Raw genomic sequence first — 20,175 nt, 5'->3', positions numbered from 1 at the left:
TGTGTACCCTTGTACTTGCAATTCACCTTTGCCAAAGTGCAAACACTTATCTGTGGTGCCACGTAAATATCTCAAGATCCACTTTACTGCCTTCCAGTGGGTCTCACCTAGGTTTGACATAAATCTGCTAACAACACCCACTGCATGACCAATATCTGGTCTCGTACAAACCATTGCATACATCAAACTGCCTATGGCTGAGGCATAGGGAACCTTATCCTTGAGCTTTCTCTCTTCATCCGTTTGAGGAGACTGATCCTTGGCTAGACATAAGTGTTTGTCCAAAGGTGTGCCAACTAACTTGGCATTGCTCCTGTTGAATCTTTGCAAAACACGAGTGATGTACTCTGCTTGAGATAACTGCAATACTCCACTTTGCTTATCTCTTGTGATTTGCATTCCGAGAATCTTCTTAGCTGGACCCAAGTCCTTCATGTCAAATTCTTTTGACAATTGCCATTTCAAGCTTCTAATCTCATCCATATCTGACCCAACTACTAACATATCATCGACATAAAGTAGCAAAATGATATAACTGGATGTGTACCTTTTGAAGTAGCAACAATGATCGACATTGCACTTCTGGAAACCTTCCTTATGCATGAAACTGCCAAGCTTCCTGTACCACTGTCTTGGAGCCTGTTTCAAATCATACATGCTCTTTTGGAGTTTGCACACCATATTCTTTTTCTCATTTTCTGAGAAACCTTCTAGTTGATACATATATAACTCCTCATCTAAGTCTCCATGAAGAAATACAGTTTTCACATCTAACTACTCTTGATAAAGATCTTCAATGGCAACAATGCTCAACATTGTTCTGATAGTGGTGAGCTTCACAACGGGAGAGAAGATGTCAGTGTAATCGATTCCTTCCTTATGTTGGAATCCTTTGACAACCAATCGGACTTTGTATCTCTTAGAGCCATCGTGCTCCTCTTTCACCTAATACACCCATTTGTTATGGAGGGCCTTCTTCCCTATGGGTAACTCAACTAGTTCCCATGTCTGGTTGGAGATTAGATAATTCATCTCATCTTTCATAGCAAACTCCCACTTGCTAGCATCTTCAGTCTGACATGTCTCTTCGTAGCATTCAGGTTCTCCTCCATCAGTCAATAGTAGATAATTGATGTATCTCTTATTAGGCACATGAGGTCGAGAAGATCTTCTCAATATCGGAGTTGGAACAGGGGACTGTGATATGTCGGACTGATGTACACAATTTTGTTCAATAGATTCCTCTGGCTGAGGGCTTGCCACAGAATTATCTGGGACATCATCCACATTTGCATATACTGGCCCACTCTCTACTGAGTTACTGTCATCTGCTGTATGTTTGTCCTTGTACATCATCCTTTCACTGAAAATCACATCTCTGTTGCGGATCACCTTTTTTTTTTCATCATCCCATATGCGGTATCCAAACGCATCCTCACCATAAGCGAGGAAGGTACATTTCTTGGATTTGGGATCAAGCTTATTCCTGCCTTGATCACTGATATACACATACGCCATACAACCGAAAACTTTAAGGTGTGAGAGTCTTACTTCTTTTCCGCTCCATACTTCTTCTGGTATTCTGTAGCTTTGATAGTTTCCCCATGGAATGCATAATCTTTATTCCTTTCTCACTCTTGTGGCCAAGTCTCTGGTGCCACAGGTTGGAACCTTGGTTGCTTGTTGCAGCAACAATGGTACAACATGCTTGTGCTATCATGTAGAGAGTACCACTCTTCTTTCCTCGGGCAACCACTAATGCATCCTTCGCAATCTTCCAATCATCACCATGGAAGGTCATGGTGTTACCTTCACTGGCTAGCTGCCCTACTGGATCTTCACTACACATTTGCCTACAATATCGCACGGTTGATCATCATCGAGATATACCTTACCAAGGTTCTTGGACACATATTTCTCGAAGAGTTCTTTCTGCGATGTAGCATGGAACGATGCTCCAGAGTCTAATACCCAAGACTCATCTTTGCTATCTAGAGAGCATATCAATGTAGCATCATTCCCTGAAGAAGAACCAACATTTGCTTCTACGTTCGCCTCATGATCCTTTAGTGCACTATTACACTGATTTTGACAGTGCCCGTTTTTCCCGCAGTTCCAGCACTTGACACTTGAGTTCTGAGATCTGTTTGGGTTTCTGGATTGAGACCTTTTATTTTGAGGTTTGTTTGGATTTCTTGATTGAGACCTTCTATTCTGAGAAGTGCCTCGATGAGTTGACCTTCCAGGTCTATTTCCTCTAGTTCTTCCTCTTGCCTCTGTAGACAATGCTGAAGAAATCGTCCCTTCACCCGACGATTTTCTTTTGATTTCTTCACTGAGAACTAGATCACGTACATCATTGAATTTTAACTTGTTACTTCCTGACGATCTGCTCACTACTGTAACAGTGGTATTCCAGCTCTCTGGCAGGGAAGACAAAAGTATCAATGCTTTTGTCTTCCCTGCCAGAGAGCTACTGATGCTCCTTCTGTCATCCGCAAATTGAACAGTCGCCTCATCAAATGCACCTTATTTGAGGCTGATGGCTTCTCGTACATATTGGCGAGAGCCTTCATGAGACCTGCTGTGGTCTTCTCTTTTGCTATGTTAAATGCAACACTGCGGGATAACCACAGTTGAATAAATCGAAGGGCTTTCTTATCAAGGAGGTTCCACTCTTCATCCTTCATACTGTCTGGCTTCACTCCATCAAGCGGTATGTATAAATTTTTCTAATATAGATAATCCTCTATCTACATTTTCCAGAAACCAAAATCCTCCCCATTGAACTTTTCAATCTTTAACTTCCCTTCATCTGCAACCATTGCTCCCATTCAAATTTGACTTTTTGTATAACCTAGCTTTGATACCAATTTGATAGGATTATATAGTCAGATTATACCTAGGGACCAATAATAAAATACACAGATTTAACTTGGTTCACCCAAATCGGGTTATGTCCACAGCTGCTACAAATAATTTATAGGGAATATAATCCACAATGTTTACAATTTCTTTCTCATACAAATTCATACATTAATCTACCACTACAAATAATAATAAATACAGATATGTAAAAGGAACAATGTAACCTATATGAAGATCCTGAGACTCGTCGACGCTCAAATAGCACCGTTCAGAAACAACACAAACCAAATACAGCACTAGTCAGTAATAAAACTAATTAGACAAAGTCTTTGCGGAGGCGTTCCTTCTTCCTCTCTTCTGCTCTCTCCCTCTACACTGAGGATACAATGCCCTTCTTCCTTCTCTGGTCTCTCTCTCTCTACACTGAGGATAGAGACTCCCAACGAAAAAAAATCACACAGCATCGGAGCAGCACAACGACGGCAAGCACAAACACTCTGTTTCGGCAGCAATGTTGCGATGGGGGAAAGATTAATCTTCTCACTGTATCGATCACACAAGAGTTTCTCACTCAAAGCACAAAGATTTCTCTATCTGAAAATCAGTTATTCAAAGAGCTTCACCGAAAATCTCTCTATTTCTGTTTCTCACTGTGAAAAATCACACACTGTGGAACACCTTGGAGGAAGATATACGGAGAAAATAGCTTCACCAAAAATCTCACTGTTTCTGTTTCTAACTGTGAAAAATCACACATGACGTAACACCTCGGGAGGATGATACAAGGAGAAAGGGGGGTTTAATGAGGTTGAGTGCTCCGTATGCTCATAAAGAAAACCAAAAAATTTCCGTAAAAATTCCCGTTATATCCTATATCCCTTTGACTATTCAAACTGAGTATTCCCTAAAATATTTATCCTCTAATAGATTATAGGAACTGAAATTCGTATATATATATATATACCCATGTAAATAATAAGAAATCAATAGGAAAGAGAAGATTTTTTTTCCGGTGAGAAGACCAAAACAGACTGTAGTGTATTTCTCTCAGAAATCTCGATTCAGAGCCAACTCGAAACAGAGATGGATCTCTCTCAAAAACTCGATAAAAGAGTTTCTTGATGTGGGAAGCACTTTCGGAATCAACAAATGGTGGAGATGGAGGTCAGTGGCAACGCTCGAGGCGCTCATGTTCTTGTCCTCCCTTATCCTGCGCAAGGGCACATCAACCCAATGCTCCAATTCGCAAAGCGTTTATATCACAAAGGCCTCAGGGTTTCTCTAGTCGCCACTGTCTTCCTCGCCAGATCCATGGAGGCAGAGACTGGTTATATTAGTCTGGAGTTCATTTCCGACGGCTGCGACGAGGGGGGTTATAAACAAGCAGGAAGCATTGAGGCTCACCTCGAACGATTCAAAAAAATCGGTTCCCAGTCCTTGAGGGATCTCATCCAGAAGCTTGGCAACTCTGGCAGGCCTGTTGACTGCCTTGTGTATGACTCTTGTCTTCCATGGGCTCTGGACGTAGCCAAACAAGCAGGGATACAAGGGGGTTCATTCTTTACTCTGTCTTGTGCAGTTGAGGCTATCTACTATAATGTCTATACTGGGAGACTGAGTGTCCCCGTGCCAGTTGAAATCGTTTCTTTGCCTGGACTTCCGGAACTTCTGCTCTCTGAGCTGCCATCTTATGTTTCCAATCCAGATTATCGACCAGCTCTGTTGGAGTTTGCCAAGGAGCAATTCATCAATATACAGAAAGCTGATTGGGTATTCTGCTGCACTGCTGATCAACTGGAGAGAGAGGTAAGTCTTGCATCTTTCATAAGCTGACTATTTGTTTAGCTAGATTAGTATCTCAGGGCCCGTTTTCTATCACTGAAAAACAAAATGATAAGAAAATCAGTTTTCCTATAACCAAATTTTTTGTTGAAAAACAGGTTTGTTTTTGCTATTCTTCGTTCTTGGTTTATTTTTCCTCTTGTTTCATAATTCATTTTCCTATCCTCTTTTAACTTTTTGTGGGATAATAAGAATAGGTTGAAATTTTTTATTAAAAGAATTTTTTTTTTGTTCACACTTTTTCTTCTATGATTTCTTATTAGCACAAAAACACCCTTGGTATGCACAGGAGGTAGTTCTGTTTTTCTAATCTATCTATTTGACTACTTGGATTAGAAATATCTCTGGAACTCTTCCAACCTCTTTTTGAGAGTTCAGTTTTGGTTGACAATACCAACTTCCCTACTATCTTTTGGGTGATGAAAATCTTGTTTCAGGAGGTGAAGTCGCTGAAAAGTAATATGCCATTGAAATCAATCGGGCCGATGATTCCGTCCTGGTATGTAGACCAGCGAGTCGAGGACGATCAAGATTACGGTGTCAGCCTGTGGAAGAAAAACGGTGCTTGTAAAGAGTGGCTGGACTCCAAGGACGACGGATCTGTTGTTTACGTATCCTTCGGTAGTATCGTGAGCTTGGGGCCGTTGAAAATGGAGGAGACTGCAGGTGTCCTGAAAGAGAGCAGCCACTATTTCTTATGGGTAGTGAGAGAATCAGAGGAGAGCAATCTCCCTGAAAAGTTTGCAGAGGAGAGCAAAGAGAAGGGCATAGTTGTGAGATGGTGCTCACAGTTGGAGGTGTTGTCACACAGGGCAGTTGGGTGTTTTGTAACACACTGTGGATGGAATTCCACACTAGAAGCCCTGACCCTGGGTGTGCCTATGGTGGCCTGCCCCCAGGGGTGTGATCAACCCACCAATGCCAAGTACATAGAAGAGGTGTGGAGGGTTGGAGTTAGAGCAAAGATCGATGATGAAGGTATTATCAGAAGAGAAGAACTGAAGAAATGTATAAAAGAGATAATGGAGGGAGAGAGAGGTGTGGAGATAAAGAGGAATGCTTTAAAGTGGAGGAAGTTGGCCAAGGAAGCACTTGAGGAAGGTGGAAGCTCTGATCAAAACATAGAGGAATTTGTGACTGTCATTTCTGGATAGATCGGGACTCTCCCACACTGCTTTTGAATAAAGCAGACAATACTGTTTTTCTCTCAGAATTCTCAATTCAGAACCAACTCGAAATAGAGATGCATCTCTCTCAAGGCACTCATGTTCTTGTCTTCCCTTATCCTACCTTAACTTGTTGAAGCTTTTGGACTCAAGTGACCCAACCCAAGTTTAAGGTTCAAGTCAAGAGTTGGACTTTTGCTATCGTGGTTTATATTCCATGATGTCACAAATCTTTTGAAGCATCAGGATGTTTCATATCATACATCTTAGGTTTTTTTTATGTAAATTATCACATTGTTTCATTATTTTAATTTATGTTTCAAGTCTCCACATATTATGACATGTGGCTTATATTACATTTCAACAATGTTCGGTTTTTCGATGTCGCATGTTACATGTAATATTTGATATGTATCGGTTTTAATCCCAAAATTAAATTAAAATTACTATCAAATATGTTTAATATAAATTAGTATAAAATCGATATTCAATATATTTCTACGAACTGCTTCTCGCCTTTCGTAATTTGAGTGGATCGTTTAAGCTTAAAATCTGACTTATTATAAAGATACTTAGGGGACTACAAAAAACATTCATGAATGAATGAAACACACTCTTCGGTTTGAATCTATACTTCATATAAATTATTTATATGTTCTAATGTTTCATATAAGAGTTTGGTGGCTAAAGACTAAAGCTTTAGTTGTTAAACCTAAAATCACTTAAATTAATACTATCCCCTTCATAGTATAATTGAAAATGGACCACTACCACTTTTTAGTCCACCCCTCACCTCTATATTGTTCAACCATTGTATCAATATTGGATGTATTTAAGTGAGATGACTAGTCTTGAAAGTGGTATTTGGTAGTGAAATTATTTTTTTTAAAAATAAAAAGGTTATTTTTTTAAAAAATATATTATAAATCTTATCATTTTAAAGTTTATTATTATTTTTATATAAGTACATAAATATTTAATTTTAAAAATATAATTACGATATTTTGGTATTATATCCAAATCAACTGGAAAAAGGGTTGGTTCGAGATCGAAAGAATTTGAAATAAAGTAAATAATAATAAATTTTATGTGACATAAGAAAGGATTTAGTTTGTACTACCAAACACCCTTTGCTAAATACACATTAAAAATTAATTAATTCCTCTTCATATTCTTAGAACTTGATCAAGAATCAAGAGCAAATTTCTTTTATCTTTAATTGTATTAAAAAAGTGATTAGCTCATAAGATGAACTCATGGGTGCCGTTTTTGTCCCACATTGTAATCTGTTTTCTCAGAGTGGAGGAAACCAAAGATCAGGCTGCAGGTTGGCAGTATTACCTCCCACCTATGATTTGGACTCGGAGCAAGAGAGAGTTTTCTTTTGGCGGGTAGCCTGATTACGAGGGGAAGGGGGAACGGTTAAAATTCTCTTGTGAGTGTGACCTGTGACCTGCGACCTGTGACCTGATACCAGTGACCACCAGAATTTATAACAGATTTGGATTGTAATTGAGAAACTTCTCCTTCCCCGATAAAGAGAGCATAATCATCCATTCCCCTTTATTCATTTCGCTTCCCACAGTTTAATAATTATTTGTGGGTAATTCCGTTTGGACGTGTCGTTGATCAGCACATAAGAGTTCTCTCCTCTGCGGCGTCTGCTTTCATTTTCCGCCATCTAAAGGCTGCGTCTGGATACATCTGTACGACTACGAGGGAAACCCTAAATAAGGAAAGGCGATACGCAGTGAGAGTTTTTTGGGGGGTGGTTGTGGGGATCGCTCTGTTGTGGTGGGGTTCCTGGTTTTGTGCAAGGTGGGGAAAATGTATTTTGATAGGCTTTGTCTGTTGGGTTTTTCATATTTGGTGTTGGTGGTAGCTTTTTTGAGTTTGAAGGAACAGGGGTTCTAGGGTTTGTGTTCTGCTCTCACGTTCATTTTAAATTATATGTATTTATACCTTTTGTTGAGCGGAGCTCTTGCATTTTGGTTATGCATTACCTGCGTTAAATCGATGGATTGATGAAAGTTTCTTGATGGGAATCTGACGTCTTCTTTATCTGTAATCGAAATATTTCACAAAGTCTCCTCTGTTTCAATACTAATTGACATGTCACACTTCTTTTTCTTTCTTCTGTTGTTTTGCCCATTTGGTTGAGGTACTGATGATTATTTTTTTAAAAAAAAACTGATTTCCAGAGAAATAACGTGATAATAGAAGATTTGAGGATGATTTAATTGGTGAGAAGGTTATCTCTTATTCGATCCTTGGGGTGGTTCATGCTTTTCTTTATATGTTTTTACCTTTCTTAGCCCTTATATTGTTTCACTTTTCATGCTCAATTTTCTCTTTATTTGAGAGTTGGATTTATTGGAGAATTAGGTTTTCTTTTTATTTCATCTTGTTATTTACACTTTCTTCTACTTGTTGTTTCAGAAATATTATGTCCTTTCATCAGAGAGACGAGGTCGACTACATAGCTGACGAAGGTGAAATGGCTGATGTGGACGAGTTTATGGTGAGGGAGAGAAGTGATGTGGATCAAGACAACGATTATGATATGGTAAACCTTTTTTCTTTTTTATCTGATTCATTCCTCGAAAGCTTCTAACTGTCAACTTCCTTACCAATAAGAAGTGCTTTTCAATTATTTGCAGCTTACCAGAGTAACAGACACATCTTCGGCACAAGCACGAAGAGGGAAAGATATACAAGGTATTCCATGGGACAGGCTAAATATAACCAGAGAGAAATATCGACAGACACGGTTGGAACAATATAAGAATTATGAGAATGTTCCTTCGTCTGGAGAAGTGGTTGACAAGGTATATATCTGGATTGGTTTGCATCTGACAAATTTGAAGTTAGCTGCCTCATTTTTGTTGTTTTTAAACAATAATTGTTTATATATTTGAAAGGAATGTAAACAAATGGAGAAAGGGGGTAACTACTATGAGTTTCGACATAATACAAGATTGGTGAAACCCACAATCCTTCATTTTCAGGTGAGTACATTTGAGACATTATTGTTCGTAGATAAATATTGATTACAGGAAATTTTATAGTACGTTTTGGGAATCCAACAAGAAAGAGCTCACCCTGTTATTTCTTTTATGCCAACCTTTTAAATTTAAACGCCCTTCAGAAGAATGCTTTCTTTGGCTACTAGCTTGGATTGCACTACCTAAATACGGTTGAGCTTACCTTTGCTGATGCATCAAATCTTTTTTTTGGGATTCAATCAAGGATTTCATGTTCCAATGTATATTACATCATGGATCAAGTTACCTATTTGTTGTTGGTCTTAAATAGTAATTTTTCAGATGGCGCAGATAAATGCGTTACTGTGATTCCTTGTATCCCTCTATCATGGCTATCTTGACTTATACCTGACCACTAGTCTAAAATAGTTCAGGAATATATGTTCTTCTTCTAGGAACTGTTTGAATTGGAGATGCATTCCCTTCTTTGGGTTTTCTCCTTGTTTATGTTCTCACCCTGAATTCTTGAGGAAGCGTTAGATTTCCTTTTCTTTCTTTCTTTTTTACTAGCAAGGGCTATTTCATTTGAGTATTTAAGTTTTCAGTAGTTGATTACTGGATGTGTGATCCAAGGAAGCTTAGCTTCAACATATTAATTTAGTTGAGAAAAGTTATTGGCATTTTAATTTTCTCTACATAAAATTGAAGTACCGAGTGTGGGCATTGCTTTTACAGTTAAGGAATTTGGTCTGGGCGACCTCAAAACATGACGTTTATCTCATGTCAAACTATTCAGTCATTCACTGGTCTGCATTAACCTGCAATTCATCTGAAGTCCTCAATTTTTCAGGCCATGTAGCCCCTGTTGAGGTATTGATCATTAAACTTCTGTTTTCAGTTTATCATATAACTTTGTTTTCTTAGTCCTAGAAACTTTATTTGCCTTTAGTTATAGTATCACTTTGGTTCTGACATTGTCCTGCTTTCTCACATTGTTTACATTTAGTTCCCAAAATAAAATTGCGGCTTTATATTTTTTTTTCTCTGGGTATTGAATAGATTGACTCTTGTTCATCATTCAGAAACATCCAGGAAGCTTGCTAGAAGGTTTCACCCAAACTCAAATCAGCACACTTGCCGTCAAGGACAATTTACTGGTTGCTGGAGGTTTCCAAGGAGAATTAGTTTGCAAGGTACTTTTTTTCTCTTTTTCTCTGTTGGTGAGCATAGTTTACTTCATCATGCATTCTTGTTGATGCACTTTTAGGTAGGAGATCTGCTATCTCCACTACCTGTTTTTTTGGATGATCATATATGGCTAAGCTTATATGTGCTTTTATGTGTATAGTATTAAAAGACTTTGTATAGGGCACTTGGAATGTCATTTGCTTGACATTCGGTGTAAGGTACTTTTTTTCTCTTTTTCTCTGTTGGTGAGCATAGTTTACTTCATCATGCATTCTTGTTGATGCACTTTTAGGTAGGAGATCTGCTATCTCCACTACCTGTTTTTTTGGATGATCATATTTGGCTAAGCTTATATGTGCTTTTATGTGTATAGTATTAAAAGACTTTGTATAGGGCACTTGGAATGTCATTTGCTTGACATTCGGTGTTGGAATTCACATGATCAATTTCATCATAACTCAGTTCTCATGATTATACCTATGTTTATCAATTTCTCTTCTTTGATATTGTGTAGTCTTTAAATCAACGGGGAGTTAGCTTTTGTGCCAGGTCAACCTTTGATGACAATGCGATCGCAAATGCTTTAGAGATATACAACAGTTGCAGGTATTGTTTTCTTGGATTAGGGCTTCTCAATCGCCTATTATTCTCTACAACATGATCTAATCTGTTTAAAGACGTCACTTCGCAGTGGTGGTGTTCATTTCATGGCATCCAACAATGATTGTGGTGTGCGAGAATTCGATGTCGAAAGATTTCAGCTTCTGAATCATTTTCGATTCCCATGGCCTGTTAATGTATGCCTTTTTCCTCTTGTAAACTCTTATTTCGTTTTTTATTTTTTACAAAAAATTTATACCATCTATTTCATATTGTTATTTAGTCTCCATGGAGGTGAGTCATACATAATTTTGGTTTACTGTGATTGCAGTTAACATGTCCATGTTTGCCCTGATTCCTTATATTCATCAGATCTTGTCTTTCACAGCATACATCAATTAGTCCGGACGGGAAACTTGTCACAGTAGTGGGGGATCATCTTGATGGCTTGCTTGTAGATTCATGCAATGGGAAGGTAACTATTTTGTGTGGCCATTTACTAAATGGGCGTGACAAGGATATAATCCATAAACCATTCTCATGCTAGCAGGTTCTCTGACTGTCTGATTTACTGGTTTCTTCTCTGATGCAGACAGTTGCCGCCTTAGTCGGTCATCTTGATTATTCATTCGCTTCAGCTTGGCATCCGAACGGTCTTACTTTTGCCACAGGAAATCAGGACAAGACTTGTCGAGTTTGGGATGTTAGAAAATTGTCTGCATCCACAGCAGTTCTGAAGGGAAATTTAGGTGCGGTTCGATCTATTCGGTACTCTTCAGATGGACAATTCATGGCAGTGGCAGAACCTGCAGATTTTGTTCACATCTATAATGCTAAGATGGATTATATGAAGAGACAAGAAATAGATTTTTTTGGAGAGATTTCTGGGGTTTCCATGAGTCCAGATGATGAATCTATCTTCATTGGAGTATGGGACAGGACTTATTCTAGTTTGCTTCAGTATAATAAAAGACACAAATATGGCTATCTCGATTCCTTTTTCTAATTTGGAGGGAACTCTTGTCTTTCTGGAAGAAGGTACAGCTGCTCTATGACCAAGACAGTGAAGTTGGTTTAGCCTTGCCGATGGCTACACTGTAAAGAAAGAGCAGTAGTTTTAGGTGAACTCATACCAAAAAACAAAAAAAAAAACAAAAAAATGTACAGGAGTTGTATCTCTGATGCTTGGAGCAGGAACATGTCTATGTATCACGTCGGTCTGGAGGAATTGCATGGTGGGTGAAATGTTTTTTCTTCCTCTTCCTTCTGCAGTCCCAGATTTTCAAGTCAGCAAACTCTCTTGGACGCTATTCTTTCCTCTTGGGTTGTAATCTACAAATAATCCTCTATTCCTACAAAAAACGATGTGTTTGGTCTTTATGACCTTTATTTCTTCAAAACACTGTACTTCATAAATCAAGTGTATATTCACAATAGAAACGGGCGTACAAGCAAATGATTTGAACATCTCCTGGTAGAAATTCTGTTAAAACAGATTTTCTTAGATAAATGTTGTTAACAGAAATATAAATTTGCACTAGCTGGAGTCTGAACAGGAAATTTAAAATTCACAGGAAATGCAGACAAAGAAGAACAGAAAAAAGAGAAAGAAGAAATTATTGCTCTTTTAGCCGGAGTGATTTCCTCAAAGGAAACGAACGAGGAAGCATTGCTGGAGAGCCAACTTCTCTTAGTAAACTTCCATTGTGTGTTGTAATGGAGTCTTGATGACCTGCAAAATCTGGTCCACTTCTGTCATGGAGGGCCTACTGGAGGGGATTTGAGAAGTACAGACCAAACCCAGTTTGAGAAGAGGCACCAACTCATCTTCCTGATAGTCACTCAAGCGGGGGTCAATGCAATCGTGTGGATTTCCTTGTTCCAATAAGACCCTCACATGATCAGTGAGTACCACGACATCGTCTTCTCCATACTGCACCGGTCGTCTCCCCGTCACAAGCTCCAAGATCATCACTCCGAATCCATAAACGTCGCACTTTTCGTTAATCCTTAAGCTTTGGCAGGCTAACTCCGGTGCAACATAGCCTACTGCAGTTTGAAACCTGCTGGTAGGTACATGCCTGTCAAGGGATGTTAGAAGCCTAGCCAATCCGTAGTCTGATACCTTCGGATTGAAGTTCTCGTCCAGCAAGATATTGCTGGGCTTGATGCTGTAATGGACGATTGGAGGCCGGCATTGGTGCAGATAAGCAAGGCCTTTTGCTGTTCCTGCGACTATTTTGAACCGAGTTGGCCATGGAAGAGATGGAGTGGAAGGGCCCCGTTCATGGAGCTGGGAATATAAGCTACCATTTGGAGCAAAATCTGTTATTAGAAGCTGTAATCGTTGTGTCCAGTAGTATCCTTGGAGGGTCATCACATTTGGGTGTTTTGCCTTCCCCAAGATTCGAACTTCACGGTCGAAATCATCCTGGTTCTGAATTATGTTGGATGTTATGAGCTTCTTGATAACTACTGTTCTTCCCTCTCCCAGAGAAGCTTTATAGACTGTCCCAAAGACTCCTCGCCCTATCTCAGAAGCCTTTGTAAGTAGTGACTCTGCATGAACAACCCAGTCCTCGTATCTGGATTCGCTTGTGCTGAAGAGAACTAATCTTCCTGTGAGTGCCTTGGCTGATCTTGGGGAGGGGGAGAGGGAGCGCATTCCTTCCATGGCGGTTTCAATGAAAGCAAGCCTCTTTCTGGCAGAAACGTTCAGCAGGCTCACCACTAGAACTCCAGTTAGTATGATTGTGGCTGCTGAGATCGCAATTATGGCAGAAACACTTAGGAACAATGGGTGCCTGTGTTTCCTTGAATCGGATGCTGAAGGCGCGGCATCGCCACCATTTCTTCCTTTGTAGACAGCATTTGGATCAAGCACCAATGGCTTTGGGACATGCATCTTACAGGGTCCTACAAGAAGAGGTGAACAGAGACCTAGGTTTCCCTGCAAGGCAGTCTTGTCCAAGCTTGGGAATATGCCTCCCCTGGGAAGCTGACCCACGAGCCTATTGTGGGAAACATTCACTGCGAGCAGATTGTTCGAGTTACCAAGCTCTTGTGGGATCTCTCCACTCAAATTGTTGAATTCCAGCTTGAGAATTTTGAGCTTTTTCAACCACGAGATGGCCTCTGGAATGGACTCACTCAGGTTGTTGTGTGACAAAGTTCTGCAAAATGAAAAGGAAATGCAGGTAAGTAACTGTCGAGAACACAGAGGAAAGAAAAAGGAAAGAACAGATTGATAAATGGAGCACAACTTACAGTAATGAGAGAGAAGAACAGTTTCCAATCCCTTCTGGAATTGGGCCACTCAGGGAATTTCCATCCAGTTGCAGTACAGAGAGACTGTTGTATTCACACAAATCATCCGGTATCAGTCCATACAACCCACTGTTCCTGAGATCCAGAGCCGACAGATTTCGAAACAATCCAAGTTCAGGAGGCAATCTTGAGTGAAGATTATTCCAGGACAAGTTCAAGTATCTCAAACTGAGGTAGAGACCCATCTCTGGAGGAATAGTGCCACTGAGACCATTTTTTGACAGGTCCAAGAAAGTGAGAGATTCAAACAGTTGAGATGAACCTGCAGGTATCGAACCAGTGAACCCATTTGCTGACAAGTCGATATCTCTCAATCCAAGATCAAACAGACCTGCTGGAATACTTCCATTGAAATTGTTCCCTTTCAGTTTAATCTCTGAGAGCCCAGTACAGGCCTTCACTGCTTCAGGTACCTCCCCTGTAAGTCTGTTACTCGAGACAATCAAAGAGTTCAGTAGTCTCAAATCACCCAAAGAATCTGAGAGATTGCCTGTAAGTTCGTTGTTGGAAACATCTAACAACTGGAGACTACTCATGGTACCAATCCAGGGAGGAAAATCGCCTGTTAATCTGTTATTGGCGAGACTGAGAAATGAGAGAGAAGTGAGCATCTGAAGTGAGTCCGGAACTACTCCACTGAACATGTTATGACTCAAATCCAAGTGAACTAGATGTGGGCAGAGTCCAATATCCGCAGGCAGAGGTCCTTCAAATTGATTTCCTTCCAAATGCAACTCTTTCAAACTGTGCAGAAGTGCAATCCCTACAGGAACAGGCCCTGTGAACATATTTTTCGAAAGATCCAGCACTCCAATCTTCCTCAGCGACCAAATCGCGTTACTGAAATCCGGATTACCAGACAGATGATTGTCTGAAAGGTTGAGTGCCCCTAGAGAAACACACTGAGCTAATGTACTGGGAATCGGTCCTTCCAGCAAATTCCCACTCAGAGAAACAGACTGAAGTGAAACACATCCCGCAAAGAACTGTTCCTGGATTGTCCCAGAGAGAGAATTCCCTGAAAAATCCAGGAACCTGATAGTCGTCAAATTGGTGAACTCGTCCGGAATCGTCCCGGAAAAACTGTTATAACTCAGGTCCAGTCTCCGGAGGCTCAGGACGCGACCCAAGTCCGGACTGATGCCTCCAGACAAATTATTACGCGAAAGAGACAGATCCCTCAAGTGCTGCAGCTTCTCAAGGCCTCTACCAATCTTCCCTGACAGGCCTAATCCATCGAGAGAAAGCTGGATGACTCTACCGTTTCCTGGATCGCACTGTACGTATTTCCAGGAACAGGGACTCTCATCGTCTCCATTCCAGGAGGTCAGACGAGAAGTGGGATCTACCAGGCCGGATTTGAAGACGATCAAGCCCAAAACGTCGTCGTTGAGCTGGAGACGAGAGGCACTGCATTTGCAACTGGGTATAGAAGCCATGAAAGCGGTTGAGAGAAAGAGAAGCCATGAGAGGGAGGAGGAGAAGCAGAGACGAAGAGAACCCATTGTTACGTCCTCCTTCCTCTCTATCTCACAGTGAAATATCAGTCGAGTCCGTGGGAGGAGAAAAAGATGGAGAGATGAGGAGAAGAACCCAAAGGCCAAAACAGCGCGATACAACTTCTGCAAAGTGGAACTGCAGTTTTCTGTGGCGATTGGATTTTGTACTTAGTTTTCACGTCGGAAAATCAGTGCCGAACCAAAAACTTTTTCCGAGAAAAGACAAAAATACAAGCTAAAATCTGGAAAATCCTGAAGTTAAGTCTGTAAAACTGTTAAATTCTTAAGGATTATCTAATTTTCAGTTTTCATTAAATTAAATAAAATAGAACCTGAATTCTTATCTAGTTAGATATTCAAATTTATCGTAAACATTATAACAGTTAATATCAGATTTTGAGAAACAGGGAAAAGTGTGAATTTCAGGTAACACAGAGAGCTGTCTTTTGCCTTGGACTTGAAGGCATTCAGGGCGAGTACAGGGGTCCCATAGGACCTACAAAACAAAGCCAAAGTTAATTAAAGGGAAAAACAAAGGGCAGTGAGGTGTCTCCAGGCCTACCCCTTCACAAGATCCAAATTTGGTTCACTGGACCTCTTTGGCCCCTAGTGCCCTTGCACTGGGCCCCACACTGCACTCTCTGCTTCTTTCTTATGTTCATGTGCTTCTGGACCCCATTACACATGCACTTGTGTGGGGTGGACTACCTTTGTGTGATTTGTGTCAACCTCAACCATTCATGGCAGTCTATGGGGGGAAAGTGTTTTTGTTTGTTCTTTTGTTTGGAATGGATGGGTTAATTAGAGTGAGTGGCTAACAACAGTTTTTGTTCCATTTTTGTGTTCTCAGTTATAGTGGTATAAGATAAGATTTTGGTTTATCTATTTGTATCTTCTTTTTCATGGAAACTGCAAGACATCCATTAAGAGGCAGTTATAACCTCCCTCTTTTGATAAAAAATAAAAAAAATATATGAATTTAAGAAATTCAGATCGGGTCAGAGGCAATCGGTAACTTCTCCGTCGAGGAGCTTCTAAATAAACAAGACACTCTTTTTATGGAAATTGATCGCCATGATTGGAAGCAAGCATATTTCATCCTTTGCATTCTATTTATGAAATTTATAATGATATAGAAATTAATATCTTATATATCACTGAATGTCTCTTTTTTAAACCGAACGTTGAATCATACATCCAATCATGCAAACAGACTCTTGACTCATCCAGATTCCCTGAGCCAACTCAAAAATCAAAATCGATCAAGTTTTCATTCAACTGGTCAACTTTTTAGCTGAGTTTGAGTCAACTCAACAGCACTTGATGAAACAACCTACATTAAAAACTAGGGATAAAACGATCTCAAGCTTGCAGGATGGAGAGCTTTCATAAGATGTCAACACCCAAATGAAAGCAAACCACAGACTTAGGCTTCAAATCTATAAATTGGTCAATAATCTTCAAAATATGTAAAGATGATATGATACCTTATAGGAATGGCCCTGAAGGGACAAACAGAAAATGCACATGATTAGGCATTCTTGGAAGAGCTGAGAGACTCAAAAATAATCAACAGCACTTGTGTTTTAGTACTCGAAAAGAAGCAGATGAAGGCAAACCTGTTTGCATATATGACTAAATAGGTTCTCTAACTTTCTCCATCTCACCACTTCAATTCATTCTCTTGTCTCTTTTCATGTCCAACAATTTCAAGACTAGTTGGTTGGCTATGTTAACAAGCATCATTAGCCTAGCCATTATTGCTCTATCACTCTTTCAGTTACTTTATTCTTCTTCCCTCCAATGAAAGTAAAGTGACACTCAGCATCATTTATAAAAAAAAAAAAAAAGTAAAGTGACACATTCTTATAAAAGTTAATAACATTCATTTCATGGCAGATTTACTGATATCACTACAATAAGTGTCAGCATAATAACCAATGACTCAAAAGTTGCTGCAGTACATTGGGTGTGAATTTTCACTCATTCTACTAAAATCTCTAATCAGCGGTAACAAGCCCAGTTTCCCCTCTAAATGAGTAGCTAAAGTTAGAAGACCTCCCAACCCATAAGAACAGGATTTTTTTTTTTTTATTTGAAAGGAGAAAAATTTTATTAAAAAAGAAAGAAACAAGAGAGGCAATAATTTGGCAGCATTGAAAGGTTTACAACAAGGCAGGATTTTTCTAAGCCCAAACCAATGTGGAAGCATTCTCCTACAACAATTTCTCTCTCTCTATCAACAACTACCCTAAGATTTGCAGCTCATACAAAGTTATAGACTAATGGGACTTTCTATCCACAACCTTTTTCCATCAAGTCTAGGCCTAAAACTGCAGAACATACAATTATAGACTTTGGATTTGTTCACATGCCTTGTAAAACAAGGATTTAGGAGTTATGGAGTAACATAAAAAGGTAAGTAACTGAGGTTTCAACAGAATTACACATGCCAAACTCTCTCTGCCAGTACTTATCTAACTTAACATGAGTTACAATTACACATATAACCATGATCATAAAACAGAAATTATGAACTGATAGGTGATCAGCCACCTTCCTACTGCCCATCAATAGCAATATGGCAATAAGTGAAATTAAGCATTTAACATTTGTGTGTTCTTTTCCTCCCTCTAATCATCCCACACTACAGATCAGAACAGTCAAGAGCACTTTAATATCTACCAACAAAAAAAAAAAAGTTTAGTCAATTCAAAGGAAAAAAAAAAAAAAACAATGTTTGGATTTCACACTTGAGTGACCAAAATGATGCAGTTTACCCAAAACAATGCTACCTTAAAGGCAAATTTTCATGGGGCATTCTTGATTCTAATAAGTTCAGTGAGTAAAATAACTTGTTCACTGCCATTGTCTAATGCTAATTCTATGCATGATCTATAAAATTCATCACATCCATGTGCACTTATCCTCTGCCAAGGACCTGAGCCAACAGCATTTTCAAATGTACTGTTGACCTCGCAGTTTTTATGGTGCCTTTGAATAATTGAGAGAATCAAATCCTTTTCTATAGACACTTACATCGTCCACTCACACTTGACTGTAAATGTTCAGAAACTAATCAGCACAATTCATCTCATCTTCTATATTCCCCTATGTGGCCGAAGTTGCAGCAGATATATTCTGAGATGTTTCATTTCCTTTTCTAAAAAATGCATACCGATTTTATGAATTTGAGAAAGAAACACAATAGAAGCCAAAAGATTAAAAAGTAGATTTTAAGACAGTCAGAGAGGGACAAACTGAGGGGGTCCTTCCATCAAAACAGAGATTGACAAGAACTCTTTACTAACTAACAGTTCATTAAAGGAATTCGATTCCCTTACAAATATTGGACATTCAACATCCAAATGCCTGTCTGACACCTCTGTTTCCACAAGTTCAATCTCCAGCTTCCCAAAAAATTGGAGCAAGTCTCAGAGCTTTGATATAATCTGATTTTTTCCCTATCCTTCTAATTTCTAGGTAGTATTATCCTTCATATATTAGGCAATCATGGCAATGGTCCACAGATACAGGATTTGTGCTAAAGACACAAGCATTGAGGACACAAGAAGCATGGAGTGAAAATGGGCTATCACCTCAAATCCACTCTGGAAGCAGCAACGAAGTTCCAAGGAATTTAAATTTAAAAGAAGTCAAAACCTCATGCCAAATTATTAGTATTGAGCTGCATCTCTAAATTAAAGCATAAAAATGAAAACTCAACCTCATCCTGCACATCTCTTGCAGATAATTCAACTATGAGAATAGAGTAGCTACATCTATTGTCTGTAAAAAATAACTTTATCCAAAATTTTAAACCTTCAACAAAAGCACGACCTTGAAGTGAAGCCTTCCTCTACAAATTTTCAATAATTGTTACACTGACAAACTTTGGAGCTAGTACAAGGATACTACCACTTTCAAAAACTATCAGTAAGCCCCCCTGCTGTTGTTCAGAATTGAACCAAGAGTACCCAAAACCGCAAACGCCAGGAGCGGACTGACATCCAACGTATCAAAAACTGGCGGAATTATGTTCCTGAACAAGTTCAAATAAGGATCACACAAGTCCCTAATCGCCGACAAAGGCTGCCTGTCCCAAGGAATGTTAGGGAACCAACTGAGCAAAACTCTAACCATCAAGACTCCGCTATAAATATCCAGCCACTTGGCCATGCCCGCCGCGACGACAGTCAGCGGAGTGTTCAAGTACCCGCTAGGTCGGGCTCTCCGCGCAGCAAAAAACAAGGGACCTGCGGTGCAGAGAACATTGGATTGAAGGGCTTGAATAGCAGCGAGATCAAGGGGTGTCGGAATCGAGAGAAATTTGGTTGCGAAGGACTGAATTACATGGCAGACGATTTTGGACAGCGCAAAGGCAGTTGCGAAGATAGTGGCGATTGTGCGAGTGGAGCCGAATAGCAGGGTGGGAGCGTCGTTCAGAGTGTGACTACTGTTGGCACTTGCGGTGGCAGCAGTAGCAGCAGTGCGGAGAGGGAAATTCAGAGATTTGTGGTGAGAGAAGGAGAGGTGGGTAGTCCTGAAACGGAGATTGGGGAGACTAGGGTTTACAGGTGGTTTAGGGTTAGGGCTTCGGAGGAGAAGAAAGGAACCAGAGGCTACCACGGAAGCCATTGTTATGTCTCCAACACCCTTCTCTACCCTCTGTCGCCTTCGTGAAAGAGCAGGATAGAGAAG

At 39.8% G+C, this 20,175-nt stretch overlaps 4 protein-coding genes across 7 annotated transcripts; 2 read left to right on the top strand and 2 right to left on the bottom strand.

The window, feature by feature from the left end:
* The first annotated feature begins 3,873 nt into the window (after nt 1–3,873).
* Nucleotides 3,874–6,199, top strand: LOC137963650 (mogroside IE synthase-like). Its single transcript, XM_068810805.1, has 2 exons — nt 3,874–4,674; nt 5,148–6,199. The coding sequence occupies exons 1-2, from the start codon at nt 4,018–4,020 to the stop codon at nt 5,862–5,864; spliced, it is 1,374 nt and encodes a 457-aa protein (XP_068666906.1). The 5' UTR covers nt 3,874–4,017; the 3' UTR covers nt 5,865–6,199.
* A 1,057-nt stretch (nt 6,200–7,256) lies between these two features.
* Nucleotides 7,257–12,115, top strand: LOC137961967 (uncharacterized WD repeat-containing protein C2A9.03-like). Of its 4 annotated transcripts, none has more exons than XM_068808633.1 (11): nt 7,257–7,694; nt 8,078–8,119; nt 8,316–8,442; nt 8,537–8,704; nt 8,798–8,884; nt 9,596–9,730; nt 9,943–10,053; nt 10,563–10,654; nt 10,740–10,845; nt 11,037–11,123; nt 11,241–12,115. In XM_068808633.1, the coding sequence occupies exons 3-11, from the start codon at nt 8,323–8,325 to the stop codon at nt 11,652–11,654; spliced, it is 1,320 nt and encodes a 439-aa protein (XP_068664734.1). In that variant the 5' UTR covers nt 7,257–7,694; nt 8,078–8,119; nt 8,316–8,322; the 3' UTR covers nt 11,655–12,115. The 4 variants fall into 4 exon arrangements, with proteins under 4 accessions (XP_068664734.1, XP_068664732.1, XP_068664731.1 ...); XM_068808631.1 differs by having other exon boundaries at nt 8,078–8,127; XM_068808630.1 differs by lacking the exon at nt 8,078–8,119.
* Nucleotides 12,047–15,589, bottom strand: LOC137961966 (probably inactive leucine-rich repeat receptor-like protein kinase At3g28040). The gene is made up of 2 exons (XM_068808629.1): nt 13,916–15,589; nt 12,047–13,821 (listed from the first exon to the last, which is right to left on the bottom strand). Exons 1-2 carry the CDS (start codon nt 15,478–15,480, stop codon nt 12,339–12,341), a joined length of 3,048 nt encoding a protein of 1,015 aa, XP_068664730.1. The 5' UTR covers nt 15,481–15,589; the 3' UTR covers nt 12,047–12,338.
* A 3,616-nt stretch (nt 15,590–19,205) lies between these two features.
* On the bottom strand, nt 19,206–20,173 carry LOC137963666 (ylmG homolog protein 1-2, chloroplastic). The gene has a single exon (XM_068810824.1). The coding sequence runs from the start codon at nt 20,110–20,112 to the stop codon at nt 19,408–19,410; it is 705 nt and encodes a 234-aa protein (XP_068666925.1). The 5' UTR covers nt 20,113–20,173; the 3' UTR covers nt 19,206–19,407.
* Between the last annotated feature and the right edge of the window lie 2 nt (nt 20,174–20,175).

Source organism: Aristolochia californica, unplaced genomic scaffold (assembly GCF_029961685.1).
Source record: "Aristolochia californica isolate CCGP_79_NKW_82.1479 unplaced genomic scaffold, dmAriCali1.0.hap1 SCAF_4, whole genome shotgun sequence".
NCBI classification, from domain to species: Eukaryota; Viridiplantae; Streptophyta; class Magnoliopsida; order Piperales; family Aristolochiaceae; genus Aristolochia; species Aristolochia californica.
Note: the sequence above shows the minus strand (reverse complement) of the source record. Positions and strands in the feature narration are given on the sequence as shown.

Coding starts and splice junctions, on each gene's coding strand:
- LOC137963650 (XM_068810805.1), top strand. CDS start 4,018: ATGGTGGAGATGGAGGTCAGTGGCAACGCTCGAGGCGCTCATGTTCTT. Junction 4,675..5,147: donor CTGATCAACTGGAGAGAGAG/GTAAGTCTTGCA, acceptor ATCTTGTTTCAG/GAGGTGAAGTCGCTGAAAAG.
- LOC137961967 (XM_068808630.1), top strand. CDS start 8,323: ATGTCCTTTCATCAGAGAGACGAGGTCGACTACATAGCTGACGAAGGT. Junction 8,705..8,797: donor CTGGAGAAGTGGTTGACAAG/GTATATATCTGG, acceptor TATATTTGAAAG/GAATGTAAACAAATGGAGAA. Junction 9,731..9,942: donor GCCATGTAGCCCCTGTTGAG/GTATTGATCATT, acceptor TTCATCATTCAG/AAACATCCAGGAAGCTTGCT.
- LOC137961966 (XM_068808629.1), bottom strand. CDS start 15,480: ATGGGTTCTCTTCGTCTCTGCTTCTCCTCCTCCCTCTCATGGCTTCTC. Junction 13,822..13,915: donor TGTTCTTCTCTCTCATTACT/GTAAGTTGTGCT, acceptor TTCATTTTGCAG/AACTTTGTCACACAACAACC.
- LOC137963666 (XM_068810824.1), bottom strand. CDS start 20,112: ATGGCTTCCGTGGTAGCCTCTGGTTCCTTTCTTCTCCTCCGAAGCCCT.